At 31.4% G+C, this 25,705-nt stretch overlaps 1 protein-coding gene across 1 annotated transcript in view; it reads right to left on the reverse strand.

The window, feature by feature from the left end:
* Positions 1–25,705, reverse strand: part of CDH18 (cadherin 18) — a gene marked incomplete at both ends in the record, with an annotated part of 349,009 nt that overhangs the window by 33,609 nt on the left and 289,695 nt on the right. The window contains one exon of the mRNA XM_082651620.1: positions 5,829–5,950. Coding sequence (XP_082507746.1) covers positions 5,829–5,950 — 122 coding nt within the window. The remainder of the gene's footprint in view (positions 1–5,828; positions 5,951–25,705) is intronic.

Below are 25,705 nucleotides of genomic sequence, written 5' to 3' on the forward strand. Positions count from 1 at the left end.
TACATGTGGTTTGAACCTCTGCTTTCAGAAAAGACCAGTCTCAGCTGTAGCCACATGCTGTTACATTTAAATGCACAACATCCATAACAGAAGTGTCTGTAATTCTAAAAGCAATTGTCATAGAAAGAGGAACTGTGGCAATACAAATACATTCAGAAAAGCTATTTCACAAATCATTATTTAAATAATTTCCTATTCCAACTCTTCATCAAAATATACAGTTTCTCCAGAAATGCTACAACCATAAGAGTAAATGAACAAAAGACCTCAAAATTAAATAATAGAAAGATTCAGACAATTTTCCACTGTAATGGGTTAATCATACAATTGACTACATGAATGGGTAATGATTTGTTTAAATGCAGGTGTAATAAGCAATACTTTTAAAATGATGTTTTTATTCCCTCAATGAAAAGTCTAAATTCATTTTGGTGAAAGAGTTGGAAACAAAAGCTCAGATAACATAAAGAATCCAGTTTTCTTACAGTGACATCTAAAATCATGCAATACTAAAGACAGCAATGATGCTAAATGTGAATATAGTTTACAAAGAATAAGAAATAATCACACAAAAAATATATTAGAACTTTGGGGGGCTAGGTCTAGCAATTATATCTTGAAAATAGTAACAGTTATATGAAAAAAAGATAAATACTATATAAATGGTGAATGGGACTCACAAAAGAAACAGTTTGTCACAGATTTAACCCTCTCTAAAGAATGGAATAACTTTTTACCTGAGGAGAACAGGACAACACACACTTAAAGGAATTTAAGACATCTAGTCATATACTCATAGAATCTCAAGCTTGGAAGGGCCCTGAAATTCTGACAATTTTCTTCATTTTAGAGATCAAGAGAACACTTGTCAACATCACATTAAATTACTTCTTAGGAAGGCTACAGAGTTTAGGTGGTCAATGTGGAGGGTAAAACAGAGGGACCCAGGCTAACAATGTGACATTAAAAGGAGAGCATGGCCAGTGAGAATGCCTGAATGGACTTCCTCATGAGCAAAAAGTGGACAACACGCGAGGTCAATGGAAAAATTCAAGGTCACATGCCAATATGAAGAGAGTTCAAGCCAGAAAACTGAGACTAGCATTTTCAATTACAGAGAAGATGTTTATATCCACAGGGGAAGGATCAGTTGATCCAAGAGCAAGGGCTGAGTATCATCTGCTCAGAAATTCAGTAATTTCACCTACACCTACAAAACTGGTATGTGTGAGCTGCTCCTAATACAAGATTACACTTTATCCTTGAAGTAAAAATTATTAATTAATTAATTAGTTAATTAAAACAAACATTTTAGAAGAAATAATCTAAAAAGAAAACATCTAATAAAAGCTGATGATTTTTGATTCTTTATGTCACATTTCAAATGATCTAAGTTTAAATTCTCTGAATAACCTAGGAACCAAAGAAACAAAGATTCAGTGAGGGAAAGGTCCTAAGTTTACTAAAAAATGTTATTTATAGATTAGGTGATCGATACCTAAGAAAAGCAGTATTTATTTCTAGATATTTTATTTTCTTAAAGTGATATTAAATGGTATAGTGTTTTAAGTTTCATTTTCTAATTGTTTCTAATATAAAGAAAAGGAAGAAATACATTTATATTGACCTTATATTTAGCACAAGTTTGAACTTGTGCTCAATTTTATTCACAATTTCAACTACTGTATAGTAGTATTACCACTATTATTAGTAGTATTTTTATTATTAATGAATGTTTAACTTTATAAAAACCTTTGGCTTCACCTATGAAAATGAATTTTGATTTTTCTCCTTTTCATTTTAAAGTAATTATTTTTTCTGGATTTGCTTTGACAATATTTTATTTATGATATTTCTATGTTCATGAAAGAGAATATCTATAATTCAAATTATATCTTTCTCAGGTTTTGATTTCAAAGTTTGTTGTCAGCATAAAATGAGTAAAAAACTGATTGCCCTTTTTTCCTTTTTGATACAGTCTATTTTGATTATCATTCCATTTAACTATTTTCAATTTTTATTACTTTATTGGCTCATTGTTTACTTAGAGGTGTCTTTCTTCATTTCTGATGGAGTTTTTCTAGCAATATTTTTGAATTAGTATCTTGCATTATTTTATTGTAATAAAAATGAGACCAATTCTTTGAAAATTATTAAAACTTGCCTTGTGGTCCTGAACATGGTAAATTTTGGTCAATGTTTTGTGTAAGTTTTGAAAGAATGCATAATCTAAAGTTGTTCAATGCAATGTTCTATATTTGTTAAACAGTAAAACTTCTTAATTGTGGTATTCAATTTTCAGTTTCCTTAATAAAATTTTATGTGATTATTCTATCAGTTTCTGACAAAAGCATACTAAAACTCTCAGCACAATAATCTCAGTAGACATTTCTTAAATATTTTGGTGATTTTATTTTAACATAAATATTGATATATACTTCTTTAAGTTTACATTATATTTGTCTGCTTTTTATTTTTCTACTTGTTCCATATTTATTATCTTATTTCTTGGTTTTTAAAAAAATTACCATGACTTCTACCTAGCTATTATAAATTTATGTACTAAGCCTTTCTCTTTTATTTTACCTATCTTGTGTTATAAAACAAAACTATATCTCAAGAGCAAATATGAAAATTTGTCATTCTAACTTTGAATTTTAAAAACTTTACAGAAATTCACAGGGTTATTTTGGAAATATTAAATTGGTTATATACTTCATATTTTATTAAGTTTACATTTTAGTTTTTAAATATGCCTTTCTAGAATCCTTGAAAATAGGTCCTATATAAAAAGATTTTTTCCCTTTATCTTTGTATCATAAAATATAAAAAAGCAAGATAAAGTCACATGCAACAATTTTGTAAATGTGTGAACTATTTAATTGAATGAACATTTTAATAAACATAATAAAGGTTGAGAAATAAAACTGTCAACATCACTTTATTTAGGAGTATTTTAAATTCCAATTTCTATTATCTTGTTAGTTACATAGTCTTTTACTATTTTATTAAACTAAAAATTACTGTATTCATTCTTGACACATAAAATCTATTATAAATTAGTATTTTCTCAATTACCCCAAATTTAAGGAGTTTAGAATATTTTAACTTTGTCTCCTTCCTTCTGATACCTTGTTCCCATGTATACTATGTATATTTTAAACCCCAGAAAATGTTCCTTTGTTTTCTATTCATTCATTAATAATTTATTGTTAACAATATATTTACTGATTGCTTTGGTCCTTACGGATTCTTACCACTCCAAGATGCCAATTTGATTATTTTCCTTTTTCTTTTTCCAAAAAAAGCTTTAATGTGTGTATTGGCAAGGAATTGTCACTTTTTTGTTGTTGTTGTTTGTTTTTGCCTAAATACGAGTTTTTCTTGTCTTTATTTTTAAGGACTATTTTTGGTACACAAAAGAATTCATGGTTGTGAGATAGTATCTCTGGCTCTTGGATTTATCTTTCCTTTTTTTATTTTATTTTTTTTAATATTTCATTCTTCCTGATTAAATAATCAGCTTTTGAAATTGTTCTTTTAAAGGTTTTGAGTATTATTTTTATATTCTACATACTAATCCTTCATTGGATAAATGGTGTGCAAGTATCTTTTCCCACTATATGGTTTTTCTTCTTATCCTCTTAACAGGGTCTTTCAGAAAGCAAAAATGTTTAGATTTGATCAAGTCCAATTTATCATTTTTTTTTCTTTTATGGATTATGTTTTTGGTGTCATCCAAGAACTCTTTGCCTGGCACTACATCCGTTTTATCCCCTAACAGTATTATGTCTTTTTTTCCTAGATGTTTTAAATTTTAAACTTAATTTTATTTAAATTCATCTAGGTAAAGTTATTTTTGTAAACGGTTGCTTAGATTTTTGTTTTTGTTTTTTTCTATGCTTCTTGAATTTTTGACTTGTTGCGTGCCAACAGTATGGAAAAAATTTCAGTCATGAGCTCCTCAAATATTACTTCTGCCCAATTCTCTTGTTTAATATCCCTCTGAGAATTGGATAACTTGTGTATTAGACCTGCATGTTCCATATCTTTCATATTCTTATTAATGTTTTCTATCTTCTTGCTTTTCCATGCTTTAACATGAATATTTAATCTAACCTACTTTCCAGTTCACTATTTTCTCTTCAGCTATGTCTAATCTGATGTTATTACCAAAATTGAAATCCTATATTAAGTGGCTGTATTTTTAAAATCTAAATTTTCTATTTGCATGTTTAACATTTTTCTCAATTGTACTTGTATAATATATGTTAAGAAAATAATTCTAGGATGTGTGCATCCATTTCTAACACAATTGAAGTACGATTTGCTAAGTAATTCATGATATATCTGTACCATAAAATACTGTTTTTGAAATGGTGATATGGAAAAATATTTAAGCACTGGAAGTGATAATCTTAATACATTGCTAAGAGTAAACCAGATAACCTGTAAATACTTTCAAATATAATTTTCAGTCATTTTGTCCTCATTCACATTTTCTAATTTTCTTGTGAGAAATGAATATGAGAAAATTTCATGTTTTTACATAAAGTGCCCTCCATATATATATATATATATATATATATATATATATATATATATATATATATATATATATATGTAAATACCTCCCCTGGAAATATTAAAAACATATAATCAATGATAACTTTAGCAAGCCATAGTTGATTATCCCTCATACACAAATACACAAGGCAATGTTTCTCAGGACTATAATTTTGTCACAAGCTTCAAAATGATTTAAAATAATTTTGGATGATATATTTATTCTGGTCATTATATGAGACTGTCAGACTCACCAGAGGGGCTCTCTTTACTTGTTTGATGAAGTAAGTGGCCATGTTGCGGAACCCATATCACACACACACACACACACACACACACACACACACACAAACTCTGGGTGGCATTTCAGAACTCTGGGGAACACTGAAGAGCCAAGGAATATCCTGAAGCTCTCAGGTCTGCAGCTGAAATTAACTGAATGCTACTGACAACCACGTGAGCTCGGAAGAGATCCCCAAGCCTCAGGTAAGAACTCAGCTTGACTACATCTTATGAGACTCCTGCAAAGACCTAACTAAGCCATGAGCAGAATTCTGATCTGCAGAAACTATGAGATGATAAATGTGTGTTGTTTTAAGCTGCTAAGTTTGTGTAATTTGTTACACAGCAGAGAAGACAGATGCACATTCCCTTCCCATGTCCCACTTGCTTTATGGGCGTCAAAACACTGGCCTCCCTTCGGAATTGTCATGCTCCTTTAACTGGCTGCCATATTACATCCAGATTCATGTCTTATGTTCAAGTTCTTCTCTCCATCCTTCCCTCTCCCCACCTCCACCAATCATTCCCGCTCTTCATGTTAAAACCTAATCATCTTCTAGTATCAATATCACTCAATGGCCACTGTATGTGATTCCCTCATTCCATCCAAAATATGTAGACCAGGCCAGTCTCTCCTCCCCACTCTAGTCCCTAAGCTTCATTAGGACAGGAAGAGTTCACTGTTTCCTCCTCATTTAACACAGGGCTGTACCAAAACCATTCAATATCATTTTATTGGTATAATAAATGTATACATGAATGAGTTCATTTGTTGAATTACATTTGGGATCTGGAGAAAATGTATTTTCTATGAGTCTCAAAAAATCTATTTGGTACTTAAAATAAAGCTTTATAAAATTATCTTTACTAAGCACAAAAATAACACTGGGGGATCTTTGAGGATTATACCTAAGAATAATAGAAATAGAGCTGCTTATTTTTCTTCCATTCAAATGCTAGGAAGGAAAAAATTAACTTACCTGGCCAGGCTTAGAATTTTCACAGACAACAATGTCATATTCCCTGGCAAGTTCGGGTGGATTGTCATTGACATCCAGAACTCTAATAACCACTGTGACATGGCTCAGCAAACTCGGATTGTCTGCAAAACACATAGGAATGCATTTAGTATTTCCATGCATACTTTAGAGGCTTGGTTTAAAACCAATCTCCTTAATACTGTAGCTTGTCACTAGCCCCATATGCTGCAGCAGGACTTTTGGCAAAAGACAACTTTATGATGGCATTCTTTGTTAGAACTCATTAACTTACAGAAAAATGAAAAATGAACACCAAGGCATGACATGAATGCTAAAATGATATTTTGTCATATCAAGGAAATTACATGTTATTCAGGAACTGAAATGGGAGAAAGTTGTCAGAATTCATTGTATGCTGTCAGAGTCTAAGGGATGAACACCTGGCTTCATCATTAATCTAAGAAAAATAGAGTAGTTGGAAAAAAAATACATAATCTTTAAAACATTCAAGGTTTCCAGTCTAAATCAACTTGGAGAAAATAGAAAGTAAACTTCTTTATACCAGGGTAAAATTTTTCTTACAGGAGAATATATGCAGTTTGTGGTGTCAAGTCATACTTGGGGAAAAATAAATAATAATTTAAATTAGAACTTAGCATGGAATTCATATATAACTCTGGTAAACATCAAAATATTACAGTTAATATTTTAAAATACTTCTTGAGTGCAGTCTTCTCATATTTCAGTAAGTTTATTAGTTCTGAGATATAAGAAAAGATAAATGTTTGGTTTATTTTATACATCAAAGCTAAAACTGAAGAATTCATAATGGAAAAATTAATAAGAAGGCAAAAACTAAACACATTAGGAAAAAGGGAATATATATATACCCACAGAAGATATTAAAGATAATCGATTTTTAAATTATCCATTTTTAATTATCCATTAAGAATATGGATGGATTAGACATGCCATAGGTACTTTTAAAAGAAGTAGAAAATCAGAGTAGTACTTCAATAACTAAAGAAACTCAATTTTTAAGTAAAAAATCAGGCCTAGGTAGTTTTATCTACAGTTAAAGATACAGGTGACTTCGGTCTTATACATCTTTTCCCCAGAAGACAGAGTAAGGAGGAAATACTCTACAACTTGTTTTTTTGTGGCCAGTAAAACTTTAATATCAATACCATATGCTCCCACTCATGAGCGATATTAGCTGTCATTGGACTAAACAATAATACCAAACCCACTCTACTGGAATGGAAATGAAAGTCTGTCATCAGTTTAGTTCTAGGAATGTTTGCATAGTTTGGCATTAAACCAAGGAAAGAAAGAAGGGAGGGAGGGAGGAAGGAAGGAAGGAAAGTGGGAGGGAGAGAAGAAATGAAGAAGGGAATTTTAAAAATCATAAAAGTTATCCAAAACGATAATGAATTAAAAGAGGGACAAAAAATACATAGATGTTTATCCTAATACACATAGAAAAAACCAAAAAATAAAATTTAATGTCCATACATTCTAAACAAAACAAAGCAAAATCAAAAAAGAAAACTCTTTGCAATCTAGGAACAGAATGTATCCTCTGAAGCTGATTAAGGATACATTCAACAAACAACAAAAAAAGTACAAAAACATTATTCTTAATGGTCAAAAACTAACAAGAGTTAATAAACAAAGCTATAAGGATCATTGAAATAAATCTAACAAAGTATTTGAAAGACATATGCAAAACATTTTATTGAATGTCATTAAAGTAGATCTAAAGTAATTAAGAGGTATATTGCCTATGTGGTTGGAAGACAAAATATCATAAATAAAGCCAGCTTCTCCAAGTTGATGTGTATTTTTGATGTAATCTAATAGACATCCAATGAGAAATGAAAGCTGATTCTAAGATTTATAAGTACTAAGATTGTCCAGACTTGAATGAAGTACAATAAAGGATAATTGCTTTACCATTTATCAAGCCTTATTATTTGGTATTAGAACCTAGGTCACTTTGAAAGTGTCAAAGGGATAGACAAACAGAAACAGAAAACAGAACACAGCCACAAATCTACTATATATAGAAATTTAATATATGGTAATAATGCTATTGCAGATCAATAGGGAAAGTACAGATTGATCAAGAAATAGTTTTAGTAAAGCTTGTAACCACATCATTATCATCATTATAAAATGGGCCATAACTACACTATACACAAAAATACATTTTAAATAATTAAGGACTTAAATGTATAAGGCAAAAACTATACATACTTTAGAAAAAATATTAGCATGTAATATATTAAAGCTCATGAAAGATTTCAAAATATAAAAATGCACTAATCATAAAGGAAGCATTGATAAATTTGATTACAGTGAAATGTGACTTTTTTCATTTCCTCCAAATACGCCACAAGGAAGACAAAATGTCACAAAATGAGTGAAAATATTTGCAGCACACACAACTGACAAAGGATCTGTATCTCTAATATATAATGCAATGTATTGAATCAATAAGAAAAAGAGACAGCTCAATATAAAAATGGGTACAACGAAGGACAAACATTTAACAGAAGAAGTAATATAAATGGCAAATAAACGTCAAAGTTTTCAACATCAATAGTATTTAAAGAAATACAGCTTAACCAAAATAAGTTATCATTTAATCGCAACAATATTGACACAATATCAAGAAGTTTGACAAGATTCTCCAAGTGCTGGATTGGATATAGACCAATGGGAATGACTGTAAATTAAAGTAAACCACATGTAATAATTCATACGGTTGTATACTCTCATGTCCAAGATCCAGCCATTTCCTTGGATCCCAAGGAAAATGTCTTGAAAACATACACCACCAGCATAATTAATAGGAACAACAACAGGAAATTACAAATGTCCAACAATGGCTGAATAGATGCAATATGTGATTATTTATATCATAGAGAAAATAAATGAATAGCAACATAGCTACAACATTAGGGACAATCTTAGAAACAAAATGTTGATTGAAATATTTTTTCAGAACTGTCTCAGAAGATTGCATTCAAATATGGTAGAATTTTTGCAAAGCTGAAAAAAAATCACACAAAACTAAATAACTGATTGCAGAATGAAATAGTATATTGTTGAGGATATGTTCCTAACAACACTAATTCTTAAGTACAGTGATATGTTAACATTTATTTATTATTATGTTTTGCAATATCTTCTTTGTAAGTGTTGAGTACTACATTAAATATACAGAAAAAAGTTACAAAAACATCTTAAAATTAATATATTGTGTAGATTGCTTAATATATAATAGCTAATAGAATTGGCATTAATGAATTTTTGTCACTATACAGTGAAAGATAATTAGATGCTTGTGTATTATATTAGATAATTAATTAATATAATATTTTATATTATAAAGATAAATAGATCCGTGAAATTAAAATTAGTAAAATGCTAATTTAAATATTTGCTTATTTAGAGTTACTTATTATGAAAAAGCATTGCTAAGCTTTTCTAGAAGCTAATACTTGATCTTTTAATAATTTTAAAACTGAAAGAGAATATTCAGCCTGAAATCTCATTTAGTAAATTACAAAATTGAAATTGACACTGTTTAAATGACATATCTTGGCAAAGCCAAGGTTATGGTTTACTTCTCAGGCCTTACTACTGCCACTATATAAATATATATTTTCTATCGTAACCATTGTTAGTGTAGTCCTATATTTCTCAACCAGGTATTTGCTTACATTTAAGAGCAGACAAAAGCAATCTGTTCCAGAAATCTGAGGCAAGAATAATATTAGTTTTAATCATTGGTATCAGCAGCCTTAAAATGAGTAAATAGTTCTCTGCTCCTTTTCTAAACAGGAAGGATTAGAAGCAATCTTGGCGTATCAGAAAACTGTTTTGTAAGAGAGGATTCTGGAAAGACTGTATCTTGAGGAAGGACTAGAATAAAAAAACACCTAAGCATTTGACTGTTTTCAAGCATCACCTTCTCACTGCCCCATCTCTGCATTGCTCACGCTGTCCTTTGAAACTGGCATAGCCTGGCTACATTCCATACTTGGGTACAGGAAACTAAATCCTTCTGGATGGAAACAGACTCTCTCCATGTTGCTCCAATGTTATTGTATATCTCTAGTGTACAATTACTATTCCATCACTTAAGGATTAAAAGTACAGGGCTGGGATCAGACAGATATTGATTTGTCTGTAGGCTTACTACCATTTTGTGTTCTGTGGGGAAGTTAAACTGAATCTAACCTTACTGTAGATGCAGCTAATGATCTGTAGGACATGTAGGGGAACCTCAGGAGATATGGATAAAGAGTTATGAAAAACAGAATGTCAGAGTAAGCTTAACGTCATTACTGATGCAAATTGAATAATTGCTGTCTATTTCCTAAAAGTAGGATGGTGTATAAAACCTGTAGCTTTAAATTCCAGATAATTAGAGCTGAAAACCCACTATAGTTTTGTAACCACTTGTGGCCAACCTACACTCATTCTAGTATTTTCTGCTCAATAATGAAATTAGCTAAATCTATATTAGTAAATTGACAAGTTCCTTTGGGTTTTTATTTCTTATTTCCCACAGTCCTAGGGTTAGTATTCTACCCTTTGAATGCCAATCACTTTACCTATAAATGTGAACATATTCATGTGTGTGAGAAGCACTTTGCTAAGGCAAAAATTGGATAATGTCGCTGGAGTTCTTAATGCAACATTTCTATTATTGCTACTATTATTTTTAGGTCCATGCTTCATTTCTAAAAATCAGTTTTCAGTCCTCTTGATGGCAGAGTAAATAAAATACACCATATTCAGACAAACGTCAGTAGGAGGCCCTTTCCAGAACTCTTAAGAAACATGAACTTTGGAAAGTTATTTGTTATTTCTATACCTTAATTATTTAATCTGTAAACAGGAATAAGAATCATGTAATGTGCAAAACTGTGTTTTTGAGAAAAAATTAAGGAAGCTATGTAAACTTTAAAACACTGAGACTGGGAGAGAGCAGAATACCAATTTTAATCCTTTCTGAAAATGAAGGACAAAACAGAATCAAGAACAAAATAGATGGCACACTGACAATCCTATACATGTGATTTCCGGCACAAACTATCCTGTACTATGTACAAATCATCCAGGTTTTATGCAATACAGGTGGAACAGGAGCTCACATCAGCAGAGCGCCCTCTATGGAGATAAGGATGCAGTGAAGGTTGTATTCCAGTGCAAATGCAAATTGCATGCTAAGATATGTAGAGGGAAATAAAGACACAGACTTACTAGAGAATGGACTTCAGGATACGGGGAGGGGGAAGGGTAAGCTGGGACAAAGAGAGAGAGTGGCATGGACATATATATACTACCAAACGTAAAATAGATAGCTAGTGGGAAGCAGGAACATAGCACCGGGAAATCAGCTCGCTGCTTTGTGACCACCTAGAGAGGTGGGATAGGGAAGTTGGGAGGGAGGGAGACGCAAGAGGGAAGAGATATGGGGACATATGTATATGTATAACTGATTCACTTTGTTACAAAGCAGAAACTAACACACCATTGTAAAGCAATTATACTCCAATAAAGATGTTAAAAAATAAAAATAAATAAATAAATAAATATGTAGAGGATTCACAATACCTTGAAGAATAATCTATTTTATCTAGTGAGTTACTTTGAAAATCTGATATGTGCTCACTACTATGTTGGGCTCTGGAGAACACAGAAACAGTGAAATATGCCCCCCTCTAGATTTCCCATTATCAATATGGATTGGAGAAAACAGATTCAATAATAGTATTTTTTCAATTTGTCTTCTTTGAAATTGTGACTTATGTATGTAATATATGTTTACTCCAAAGCTATTATTACTTAAATATGCCCTCCTAAAAACCTAAATCATATTCATTAGTATATGTAGCAAGGTTTACTAGGGAATTCAGTAGATTTCTAATTATTCATATTCTGAAGTTAGTATTAAATAGTTGGAAAATATATAAATATATTAATTTTCTTGTTTATATCATGTAGATTATTTTTCTGAAAATGTGGTTTCAGAAAACCACTTTTACTTTATGAAAACTCACAATGAAAAACCTTATATACTACTAAAATACTAAACTGCAGTGATTACAAATTTAATTAAATTATTACATTTATAGCTGTCTAAATTTCATAAATGTCCACGCTTATAACAATGCATTAAAAAATTTTATTTTTGTGGTCTGCTTCTTTGATTTCTATGAAAACATTTCACTATAAGCAAATATCTACAAGCCAAAACAGTCTGCACTCTCAAAAGTTAATATGCACAGGTGATAGAACATTTTAACACGCTTGGCTAATATTTTATTTATGAACAAACATGTTTCCAGCATTTCCTTAAACAATTTATATAAAAATAAGTTTTGGGGTTTCCCTGGTGGCACAGTGGTTGAGAGTCCGCCTGCCGATGCAGGGGACACGGGTTTGTTCCCCAGTCTGGGAAGATCCCACATGCCGCACAGCAGCGGGGCCCGTGAGCCATGGCCGCTGAGCCTGCACGTACGGAGCCTGAGCTCTGCAACGGGAGAGGCCACAACAGTGAGAGGCCCGCGTACCGCACAAATAAATAAATAAGTTTTGCAAATAAGTAAGTGCTCAAGTGAATCTCAAATATTCCACATGATATATTTGTTTGGAAACAAAGGTAGTTTTGATATTTTTTCTTGTCTTTTTAAAATCTTGTATATGGAAGTCATTTAATATATAGGCAAAAAATAAGATAAAATAGTTAATAAGTAATAGAAACTCATTACTATGTATTTAATATATTTTAAAATTACTTTATGGATAAAATTATCACAATGTCTGGTATCTGCCTGGTGTCCCTAATATGCCCTTTTTTCTCTCCTTCTTTCCCTTCTTTATATCTTGTTTAAATATTGATTGAGAAATCAAATATTGTAACAAAAATAATTTGTCATAATGGATAAGAATATACATCTGATATCTAGTAGATTAATCCTCAAACATCTCTTTCCTGTAGTCAGACAAAATGGTTTAAAATAAAACATTCTGTGATTATTATACAATAGAAAACTAAAGCAACCCTACATGTTTTAGATCACTTACTTATTTCATAATAGTTAAAGAAAACTAATACTTGCCTAGAAGTACCTTCAAAAATTATAAGGTAATTAGAAATGCATCACTCAAAACTCATTCCATGCATTTATTTAATTTTTTGTCAGTTTACAACATAAAATCTTATTAACGCCCTGATCATCAATAAAGATCCCAGGTTGAAGTGAATTACTTAAAATAAATCTCAGCTTCCTTAAGGACATTATTCTTTTCCTAGTTACCCATAGATCCTCCAACACTTCTAATATGTCTTTAGTGTTACTGCCTGAGACTAGTACAAGTTGGAGGCTTCAAAACTTTGTCATATCTTTGATTTCAAGAATGAACACTGTCTTTGTTCTACAAATCAGAACTGTAGTCAAAATAATTCACCTCTATGTGAAAATCATTACATTGGGATGGGCAATCTAAGTATTTGCTATTGATTATAAAATTAATTAAAAATACATTTTTAAAAAAACTCTGTTAAAATGTCACAATTGGCCCATTCAATTATATTAAAGAATCTAACAAATTTAATGTTTATTTTCTATGTTTTAAGTAATAATTCAGTTTTAACATTTATTTTCCATCTTGGTCTATTCCTCCATAATGCCTATGAACTATTATAGCTTTTATCTTTGTTAGGGTTCCCAAAATTCAGCTTGTGATCAACTATTGTTCTGTCCTTTGAGCTTATATTTGCAGTCATACTTTTATGCTGCCTAAAAGTTCGCTAATAACATAAATCATTTTATATTCTTTTTCATTTTCTGGGTGAGCAATATAAGGATAATAAAAATTTTCTTATCATATACAGCCAACACCTCAAAGTGGTTTTGTTAATTATAACAAAATAGCTAACAAGAATTCATTAATACAAATTAGATACATATATTTTTTAAATATTTGTATTAAAATATTTGACTACATAATCATTCACCAATCTCAGATCCCTGGATGTAGAGATAAAGTCTTATCTCTGAGAATGGATGGGCTGCTTGGGGTTACTGTCATAAATCCTGTAAAAACCACCTGCACTGTCTCATCAAAGAATCCAAAATTGATTAATCCAAATGAAGGAAAATGTGAAGATAAATTCAAAATAATTTAAGTACAGCAACATTATTTTATGAAATTCCCTGAAGTTTTATAATATGTTTATTATATAATTTATATAATATTATAAATTATATATATATATAAATATATAAATAAAACTGTTGGTATGCATGGAAGAGAGTCCAGTGTTTATGGTCAAAGTTGTCATGATAATTAAATAGATAAATATTAGCATTTATAACAAATTGTGTGTGTGTTGTAAATTTATATGTAAAGTAAATTAATCTTGATTCTTACCGCTCATTATATACAAAACATGGCTCAAAGTAAACTATAGACCAAAACATAAAACCTTACATTTAAATATATAATAACTAATAGGGTAAAAGCTTTACTACCTTATGATTTAGCAAACATTTCTTAGATAATACCAAAAAAGTCAAGAATCATAAAATAAACCAAAAATATACAATTATACTTTTTCTAAAAACTTACCCTTCCTTGAACAGCTATGTAAAGTAATGTTTATTAAGAAAATGAAAAGATAAGACACAGAATATAAAAAAATATTTGAAAAGCAGGTACCTGATAAAGTCATATATCTATAATATATTAAAATCTCAAAACTAAATTCTAAAAAGCTAAACAACCTTATAAAAATGTGCACAAATTTTAACAGCAATTTCACAACAGCAGATATATAGATGTAAGCATATAAAAATGTTTTCAGCATCACTAGTCTGTAGTGAAATGCAAATTGAAATAATAATATGTCCCTACACACTAGAATGGGAGGGTGGATACACTGACAATGTCAAGGCTGAGGAGTAACTGTTGGTGGCAATGGTAATAGCCACTTTGGGAAAAAATTTGGCATATTTTTGTAACTTAAACATACTATTTGGCCCAAAATTCCCACCTCTACCTCTTGACCCAAGGTAAACTAAAACATATGTCCTCAGAAAATCTGATTGTAAATATTGATAGAAGCTTTATTCAGAATAGCTAAAAGGTGGAAACAAGTCATATTTCCATCAACAAATTTAAAAATAAAGTGTGGTATACATACATATAAGAGAATAACTGGTAATTACCTATTGATAATGTCATGGACAGATATCAAAAGCATATGCTACATGAAAAAAAGCCAATCAAAAGAGTCTATATGTTTTACCTTTCATTTTTATTACATCTAGGAAAAGCAAAACTATTGACTCAGAAATCAATCACTAGTTTCTAAGATTTGGAAGTAGGGGAAAGGAAATCATTTCAAAGAGAACTTTCTTAAAGTGATAGAATTATGCTATATCATTTTTCTGGCATTACTCATATGACTAGATGTCTCTGAAAAATTCACAAAAATTTATACTTAAGAAAAAGTGATGTTACTATGTAAATTACTCCTTTATAAATCTGACTTTTAAACAAAACAGTGGTATATTCTGAGATTTTTGACTTGGAGCCAAGAAATAGTATCACTTAGTTTAGATATTAATTGCATTATGAATAATGATATTAGATTTTTAAATATTATGGAAATAAAGCTTTAATTAATAAATATTTGTTTAAAAATGTGTAAAATGGCCTAAAAAATCACAAAATTCTCAGAGACAAATTTTACAAAAGATGCATAATACGTCCACATGAAAACTACAATACATTGCTGGGAGAAATCAAGAAATAATTAAATAAATGGATATATATACCATATACGTGGATTAGAAGATTTGACACTATTAAAATGTCAATTCTCCCCAAATGATTTATAAATTTTAATCCAATACCAATCCAAATCTCAGCAGCTTTTTTCTTTTTTCGGTAGAAATTGACACACTGTTTCTAAAACTTATAAGGAAATGCAAAACAGCGAAAAAAAAATCCAGAATTCTAAATCCATTGTGCAAATGATGATCATAGTTGTAAACCTTTTGCTTCCTGATTTCAAAATTCTCTGTAAAGTTACAGTAATGAAGATAATGTGTCTTTGGCATACAGACACGTATAGTAGTATAGACAAAGAAATCAATAGAACAGGAAAGAGTATCCAAAAATAGTAACAGGCGTATATGGTAAATTGATTTTTGTCAAATTTTCCAAAGTGATTCAGTCACTTTCCTGTATGGGAAAATAATCTACTCCCATTCCTACATCACGGAGGCACAAACAATTCTAGATGAGGGTTGAACCTAAACTTACGAACTAAAAATACAAAGCTATTAGAAGAAAATATTCACAGTCTTGGGTAGGCAAACATGTTATAAACAAGACAAAGGGATGACATTATAAAAAAAAAACTGATAATGTTAACTCAAGTTAGTTAAAATTTTCTGTTCTTCTAGAAATACAGTTAAGTAAACAAAACAGCAAGGCTCATAATGGAAATATTCATATTATATCTCTAAGAATTTATGTTCAGAATATAAAAATAATTCTTACAATATTTAATTATAAGAAATCAACTTAAAACAAAGTGAGCAAATGCTATCACAGAGTAATATATACATATGACCAGTACAGATGTGAAAAAGTGTTTAGTATCTTTTATAATTAAAGATACAGAAATTAATAACACAATGTAACTCTACTACACTCCCAAATGAATGGCTAAAATTTAAAGAGATTATCCACTCCAAATCATGAGGCACACAGCCAGAATTCTCATGTTTTTATTTAATTTATTTTTATTTTTTTATATACTGCAATTTTATTTCAATTGCACAAAGGAAGTTAGTATGTAGGAAATTTAAATGAAACGGTATGGTAAAAGTAGCAGAGAACCAAAAACTCTAATAAGGAAGTACACCTAAAACATGAGAATTCAACATTCATTAGTGTTCCATCTTCATTTATGATTGACACTTGATGCTTGCAAATTTTGAAACAAACTTTGAGATCATGATGACTATCCTGAAGAGATTTCAGCACCAGCACTAAGATTTGTACATTCACTTGGTTTGCAATTGACTTGTTAGCCATTTACTTAGTGTATAGTACAGATTTGTCCCAGGTCAGATCACAGTGTTGAAGGAAACAAGTACCTTCCTGTAATTAGAAAGGATCCCCTAAACTGCACTCAGCTTAAGACATCCAATGTACAAGAGCACGAAAACCATCATAATATTGCGGCTCCAAGGAACACAGTTTTGATAAGGAAAATAACCTAAGTTTCTGTTTCCCATTTTTATTATTGACATCTCTAACAATGACAAATGTTACAACAACATTGAAAAATAGTTTGTTTTTCATAAAGTTAAACGTGCACATATTGTGTGATGGAAACATTCAACTCATAGGTATTTATCCAGAAAAATGAAAACATAGCCATGCAAATACTGGGGTACAAATATTTATAGTAGCTTTACAAATAATAGCCCCAAACCAGAAACAACTTGACTGCTCATCAACAGAAAAATAGACAAATTATGTTATATTCATAAAGGAATATTATTTATAAACAACAAGAAATAAATTACTGCTACTAAGAAATATGGATTAATTTCAAAATATTATGTTGTTCAAAAGCAGCCCAAATTATATATACTGTATACCCCAAATCTTATACACTTGTTCATTCCATTTATATGAAATTCCATAAATTGAACATGACAGAATAAATTACAATATTGTTACCTCTGAGGAATGAAGGGTAAGGGGATTGACTATAAAGGAGAACCACTCTGAAGGTACAGAAATGTCCTGTATTTTGATAGGGATGTGATTACATGGAAGTGTGCCTTTGAAAATCCATTGAAGTGTAAGGAGATCTGTACGTTTTAGTAAATGTCAATATTATCCTTTTTTTTAAAAAAAAAAAAACCTTAATTAAGGGGAACAGAATGCTCATATATCCTAGACAGAATCCTATTCTAATTACTGGCATACAGTTAATTGTGGGCATCAACTAAGTAAGTGTTACACAAAATCAATCATAGTTAAGAGAGTTTAATTAATGTGTTTTAATAGGGGTCCAATGTGAAATCATTTTCTAAATGTTGACATAGGTGCTAGAATATTTTATCATTATATATAATAATTTATAAGAATGTATTTCCAACTTTTTGATCTGTGTGCTACTTTTTAGTAGTTTACAAAATGTAATTTTGTCCCTAATCCCCATGAAGATGTACCAAGTAATGACTGATATTAACTTAGCATATAGTTCAGTCATATTTATAATAATGATAAGAACTGTCATTTATTATGACACCATGTACTAGATACTGGGTGAATATACTTCATTTAATCCTTACTGTAATCTTTTGTTATAGATAAGAAAATATGTAATATTTTTGTTAAATAATTTCCCCAAGTTTCAACTACTTATAATGAACAGAAACAGAATTTAACTACAGCCTCCCTTACTTCAGATTTAGTATTCTTAAGTATTATGCATTACTGCCTACTAGAAAATGTAAGGATTTTATTGATAATACAATGATAATTAATTAGATATAAATCAATACCCTTCATTAATATAGAAGTAAAAGTGGAGAAGTATACATAATGAAAACAATAAAAAAGCCAGAGCAGTCTACATTTATAAAAAATATCTAAAATGTGCCCAGATTCATATACAAGATATTAAAACATCTTTTCTATAACCTTTAAATTCTTACAATTTCAAGGAACAAGAAAGGTGAGACTTAGGATAGTTAGTATAATTTTGGAACTGAATACAAACATTTTAGAGTGGAATTTTTCTGCATAAAATGAAATCTATTGGTTGAGATCTTTAACTCACATATTAAACATACACACTAGTTTCAGAGTCAATCATTGAATATAGTTACATATTTATTAAAAACATTGTTAAACATTCTCTTTTTGAAAAACATTTGAGAGTACTTCTAGAAATATATGCTCTTGGTATGTGCACTCTTGGTATATACCTAGAGAAGTTTTTCACATGCAATAAGAACCATGTATAAGACAAGTAATATCAGCAATATTAATAATATCTGAAGCTATAAAAAATAGTAAACAACACAAAGCCATTGGAAGTTGTATGCATTAGTTAGTTAAAATACATTTATTTTCTTATCACAGTGAAAATGAATTAATTTTTGCTGTACTTCTCTACATGGATGATTCTTTAAAACACAGCACCAAAAAAAAAAAAGAAAATTCACAGAAACTGCATATAATATTAAGCCACTTATATTTACAATGCCCATGAGTCAATAAATACAAAGATGTAGTTATATACATAAATATAGATAAATGGCCAAACTGTATTTGGTAAAACTATAAAGAAAACAAAGGAACAAATAATACAAAATTCAATATTGATGAGCTCTGGGTAGAATGGAGAGGAATGTCACAGTGAGGCACATGTAAAGCTTATTTCTTCAAGGTGGGTGGCTCTTAAATTAGTGTTTTGTTTATTACTTAAACTGACTATATACTTAAGATATCAATATATCAATACTTGATATATCTTACAACACCAGTTGAAAAATAGTTGGTCCAATTATTTTAATGTATTCATATATTAATAGAGATATCTGTGTACATACACATACATATCTTCATTCATTATTTCAAATTATGTTCTAATTACCAACTAAGCACAATTTTCATAGTTTTGTTTATCAGTGTCTTCCTTTAAGGGTTTTACAATTTGTACTTTTATAAAACTTGCTCTTTTCCTAAGCCATAGTCATATTATCCTACATTTCATTTAAGGTTTAATTTTTTTCTTCCACAAATGAAGTGCTTATTTTTTATGGTTGTGAGGTAGCTAAATAATGTACTTTTATTTTCAGAGCCAAATGACATACCTCTGTCTTCAGCTGTTTGTTGCAGTGTCTGTCCATTCTCCCCACTGGCCTGCCAATAACACTGTCTTTTAGCAATTTGCATGGTTTTCAAAGGATGCAAATTGTATTAACACATTTCTTTTTCAAAAATGTTACGTGGTTTAATATGTCAGCAATGTTATTATATTTTGCTTTATGTGTTTGAAAATGATATGTATTCTTTAAGTTTATTGCAAAAATATATATATATATGTATATATATATGTGTGTGTAGTTAAACTCAAGTGTTTTTCTTTCATTCTTTGAAACACTTTTATCATTATTGACTTTTTGGTCTGCTTAATAAAATGTTTCTGAGAGAGATCTGTTACCATTTTCTTCCATGATTATATTTTTTGTTTATTTTGAATGCATTTAATTAGATGCATACAAGTTCCAAATGGTTACCTCACTGGGTGACTTTCTTATCATCATGGCAGCTTTTTGTTTTAAAGTATATTTTGTCTGATACTAACAGTTTTGCCCGATTTATTTTGGTTAGTATTGTCTATTTTTTATTGTATTATTATTTTAAAAGTTTCTATATCTTTATATCTTATCATGTGCCTATTAGGAACAGCATAAAGATAATTTTTTCTTATTTCACTCCAGTATGGTAACATTGTTTATCTCATTTATGCCACTTTGGTTATTAATATATATTTTTACCACTTTATTGTGTGCTTCAAATTTGTCCTAATTTTTCTGTTTTTAATCCTTTGTAATATTACTTTCCAGTAGATTAAAGTTTTATTCTTATTAAATTTCCGTTCTAATTTTACATCTGTACACTAAATTTCTTTTATTTTTTTCTTTTCTTTTCTTTTCTTTCTTTCTTTCTTTCTTTATTTTTTGCGATACGTGGACCTCTCACTGTTGTGGTCTCTCCCGTTGCGGAGCACAGGCTCCGGGCGCGCAGGCTCAGCGGCCATGGCTCACAGGCCTAGCCGCTCCGCGGCATGTGGGATCTTCCCAGACCGGGGCACGAACCCATGTCCCCTGCATCAGCAGGCAGACTCAATCACTGTGCCACCAGGGAAGCCCTTCTTTTATTTTTTTAATCTAGAAATGTTAACATGCTTGTGTAACTCTGGAAAATCTAAAAACAATTGGCATCTTCACTTTCTTCCTGAACATTACAAGAACTTTTATTTTATTTATTTATTTATTTATTTTATTTTTGGCTGTGTTGGGTCTTTGTTGCTGCGCACGGGCTTTCCCTACTTGAGGCGAGCAGGGGCTACTCTTCCTTGCGGTGCGTGGGCTTCTCATTATGGTGGCTTCTCTTGTTGTGGAGCACAGGCTCTAGGTGCACAGGCTTCAGTTGTTGTGGCTCGCGGGCTCTAGAGCGCAGGCTCAGTAGTTATGGCACATGGGCTTAGTTGTTCTGTGACATGTGGGATCTTCCCGGATGAGGGCTCAGACCCATGTCCCCTGCATTGGCAGGCAGATTCTTAACCTCTGCACCACAAGGGAAGCCCTATAAGAACTTTTAAATGCTTTAATTCCAATCAAGTCTTACAAGTTTATGCCTATAAGTTACGGTGATGATGATGATGATGATTGAGGTTTTGTTAATCCGTCAAATTTGACATTTTATGTTATTACAGAGTCAGTGTCCTCATGTGTACCGTTTGCTTTGTTATCATTCCTTATTGAATCTTAAACCTTCCTTCTGAGATAATTTTCTTTCTTTCTAAGAACTTCCAAAGTAACAATGTTAACCTCCTCAACTTTAGTTGTTTGAAAACATTTCTGTTTCACACTTGTCAAAGAGTCATTGAGGCCAAGGTGATGTGAAATAACATGTAAGAAGTGTTACGTACTCAGTGTTTCTAACAGGTAACATTTTCACATTTTCACTTCCTCTACCCAGAGCAAAGTTGAAAACAGAAGACATGCCTTATCTTTACGCTTTGTTTGGCAGGATGTGAGTGTGAATGTGTGTGTGTGTGTGTGTGTGTGTGTATCTTGGTTCACCCTATATGACTGTCATGTTTTGGAGCCTTAATTTCTTTGGGAGTATTTTGTCATACTGAAAAAAATAACTACATGGTATTACTTATGATTTAAAAGGAACATTACAGCAGATTAAAGGAGGCAAGGGTTAAAGACTATTTAGACTATTTAGAAAGCTATTGCAATAATCCAGTGGGAGTGATGGTTGTTTAGACAGGGGTGGGAGTGATGGAAATAGGAAGAAGTGGTCGCCTCATGGATATTTTTTAAAGTATATCTGACAGAAATGTCTGATGAACTGGAAGTGCAGCATGACAGAAAGAGAAGATTCAAATATGAACCTGGGTGATTTGCATAGCGATCTGAAGACTATGACTATCATTGTTGAGATGGATAAGGTCTCTGGAGGAGCAAATTTACAGATAAACTGGATTTTGAGGAAAAGTTTTACTTGCATCATGTTGAGTTTGAGAACTCGGAGAAAAGAAATCAGGGTGGCTAATATGGTATTCATGGAAAAGGTGACCAAGCTGCTGCTGATTTAATTTCAAGAGTTATCTCTATGTAGATGTTAACAAAAGTCCATTAGATTGAATGAGATTAATTGGGCAATAACTCAAGAAAAGTCTGAGGACTGAAAATTGGGAGGCATCACAATTCAATGAATGAAGAGATTGGGAGGAGCTAAGCAGCACGCTGAGAAAGAAGAATCGGTGAAGGAATAAGAATGTTGTTTCCTTTAGCTAAAGAAAGAACTTTTTTCTTGAAGGAGTTGTGTCAATTGTGTCAGATTTGCAAATTTTTTGAGCAAATGGAGGCATGAGAACTATATATTGGATTTTGCAGTATGAAGGACAAGAGTGATTTTAGTGAAGTAATAAAGATAAGACTCTTTAGAGTGAGGTTGAAAGAGCCTGAGAGAAAAGGCAGACTGTGAATATAGGCAATTCTTTCAAGGAGTTTTTGAGTCAAGGGAATGAAATAGTAGAGGTGTATCTGGAGGGAAACACTGCATCAAGGAAGGTTTTTGGGTTTTGTTTGCTTGAGTTGATTTTATTTTCAGATAGAAAATGAAGCCTGTTTTTGAGGACAGGGGAATTATGTACCAGATAAGGAAAAATAAAAATACAGGAAAGAGGAGAAATTATTAATGGTGCAATGTCTCAGAGTGAGCAAGGGAGGACAGGATTCAGGGCACACATAGCGGGGTGGCCATAAGCATGGCGTGAAGAGTTCATTCACAGTAACCTGACAAAAGTCAGATTTATGGGGATTATTGCCCACAGTACTAGTTAGGTTGGGAGATATGATAGAAGAAAAATGTGGACATTCTTTTTGACCGATCTTATTTTATGTCACTGGAGAAGAAAGATTATCTGATGCATGTAAGGAAATATGAAAAAGTACTGAAAAATTGTAGAGAGAGGAAAAACGATAAAATACATATTTAGCAGGACTGTATATAATTGCTTGAGTTACTTGAGCTTCTTTTTTTTTTTTTTTGCGGTACGTGGGCCTTTCACTGCTGTGGCCTCTCCCGTTGTGAAGCACAGGCTCCAGACGCACAGGCTCAGTGGCCATGGCTCATGGGCCCAGCCACTCCACGGCATGTGGGATCTTCCAGGACCGGGGCACGAACCCATGTCCCCTGCATCAGCAGGCAGACTCTCAACCACTGCGCCACCAGGGAAGCCTGAGTTTCTTTTGAACAAACAAATGTGTTCTAATTCTTTTAGAATTTGATACTGAGATTGGGATAATGCAATTAGTAATCCCTCAATGTATTGACATATTGGGTAAACAATGACAAAAATAGACTGTATTAGATATTATAATTGTCTGATCAAACTCCTCCTTGTGTGTAGAATCCAACAGTTTTGAATGGAATTGACTGCAAGTGAAGATAAAAATATGAACCTCGAAAGTCCTGAGCCAATGTGGACAATCCCATACATTTTGCTACACTAAGTAATTAAATTGTGGGCACATTTCGCATATTAAAAATCATTTTTAAGGACAGTGAATGGAGGTTAGTTCATAAATGACTTAATTGGAACAATGTTTTTAATGGTTATCCAAAGTGACAATTTATCTCACCCTGGGTGTGAATGAAGTTGAGTGTATCCCACCTTAAGGTGGCATTCATCCTGTTAATATACTAAAAGTTAACATAGTACTAGTTGCTTGTTACTATAATATAGCAACATTAAAGCAAAATATGAGATAAAAAGAAATGCAGAAATGGAAAAATCACAGAGAAATGGAGATAGATACCTGATCTAAGTAAGCCTGAAGTCCGATTCACCTATGAAATTTTCAGGTAAATGAACCAATAAATTTATTTTAAATCTTAGACCAAATTGAATTATTTTTTGATATTTTGGAGTAATCTGTCATATGGCTATAGGTAACTAATACACTGACCCATGCATGTATAAATAAAAATTTCAGAAAAGTATTTTATTGTATTACTTTTGATCATTGGTAAAGCAATGCCAATTTCTTTGTGTGTTATTCCTTTTGTGTGCCAAGGAAAAAAGGCCCGTTAGGAACCTTTGTGTGCTAGGGAAATTGCTAATATGAACACATTGTGGAAGACAAATTTTATATATCAAAATAACCACACTGACAATAACAAAAGAATGTGTAGACGCCAAAGGGACTTAAAACCAACCACTCTTCAGTAACAGCATTTTATATTGCTAGCTGCAGCTGCTAACAAAAATTAATTTCAGATTAAAAGGCAACAAGGAATGAGTTCATAAAATCTAAATTTAATTTCCATTGCCTGCAGTTAACAATAGGGCTAAATTTGAAATTTGTGGATCCTAATCTTTGAATACATTTGCATGAGAATTGAGGGGGATAAATGAGAAAGATTCAATGAATAAAGAATATGTACACATTGGTTTCTGGACTTGAATTATGCATATAATCTGAGAGAAAAAATGAAACAGGGAGCTGAGGCAAATTTTTGTATCAATGCACAAACATGCAGTTGTTGTTATTGTTGCTTACATAGGTAAAATGGGAAATATAGAGTGATCATTGCAATGTGTAGTGAATGATGAAGTTGTTGGGTAATTAAGGTGGGTGGAGAAATGAGGGCAAAGAATATTCACGAATTCAACAAAATTTTATTAACCCAGTTCTATATGTTAGGAAACTTACAAAGAATTTGGGAATACTCTGATAAACAAAGACAAAATAGACCTGATTCTTAGACTTGAGATGTTCACAATGTAAAGGTGAAAAATACCACAAAAAAAATGTGACAAGTGCTATATTCAAGACTAGCAAATGATGAGCATTATTCTAAGACCCATGTAAAGTTAGAGTACAGAAGGGAAGGAGTTTTAAAGTTTGCCTGAGAAGTTGAGAGAAATTTCACAGATGTTGTGACATTTGAAATAGTTTTTGAAAAGAAAATAGCTGTTTGTAAAGCAGTAGAAAATGAGAAGAGGGCTTTGAGAGATGAAAGGATTATAAAATTATTTAAAGAACATGACCTGTTTGAAGGTCTGTGACTAAAAGCGTGATATATATTTTTCAAATGATTCAGCTGAGAACAGAGGGCCAAATATTATAAAGAAAAAACACATATGTTGCATATGAAGTTTATTCCTCAGGCAAACAGGACATGTGTATGTGTGCGTGCATGCACATGTATGCATGCCCATGAGAGTAGGACTACATGAAACTATGACATAAATTGTTATTAAAAACAATGTTTCTTAAACTTAATTTACATTAGAATCACATAGGTCAGTGTTTTTTCAAATGTTAGAATGAATGAGAATCACCTACAGGGCCTGATAAAACCCAGGACACTTGGCCACAACCAGTTTCTAATTCATGGGTTCCCAGATATTTGGTCAAACATTATTCTGTGTGTTTTTGTGAGCCTGTCTCTAGATAAGATTAACATTTAAATTGGGAGACTGAGTAAAGCAGATTGTT

The sequence above is a fragment of the Grampus griseus genome (assembly GCF_964374135.1).
Source record: "Grampus griseus genome assembly, chromosome: 3".
Taxonomy (NCBI): Eukaryota; Metazoa; Chordata; class Mammalia; order Artiodactyla; family Delphinidae; genus Grampus; species Grampus griseus.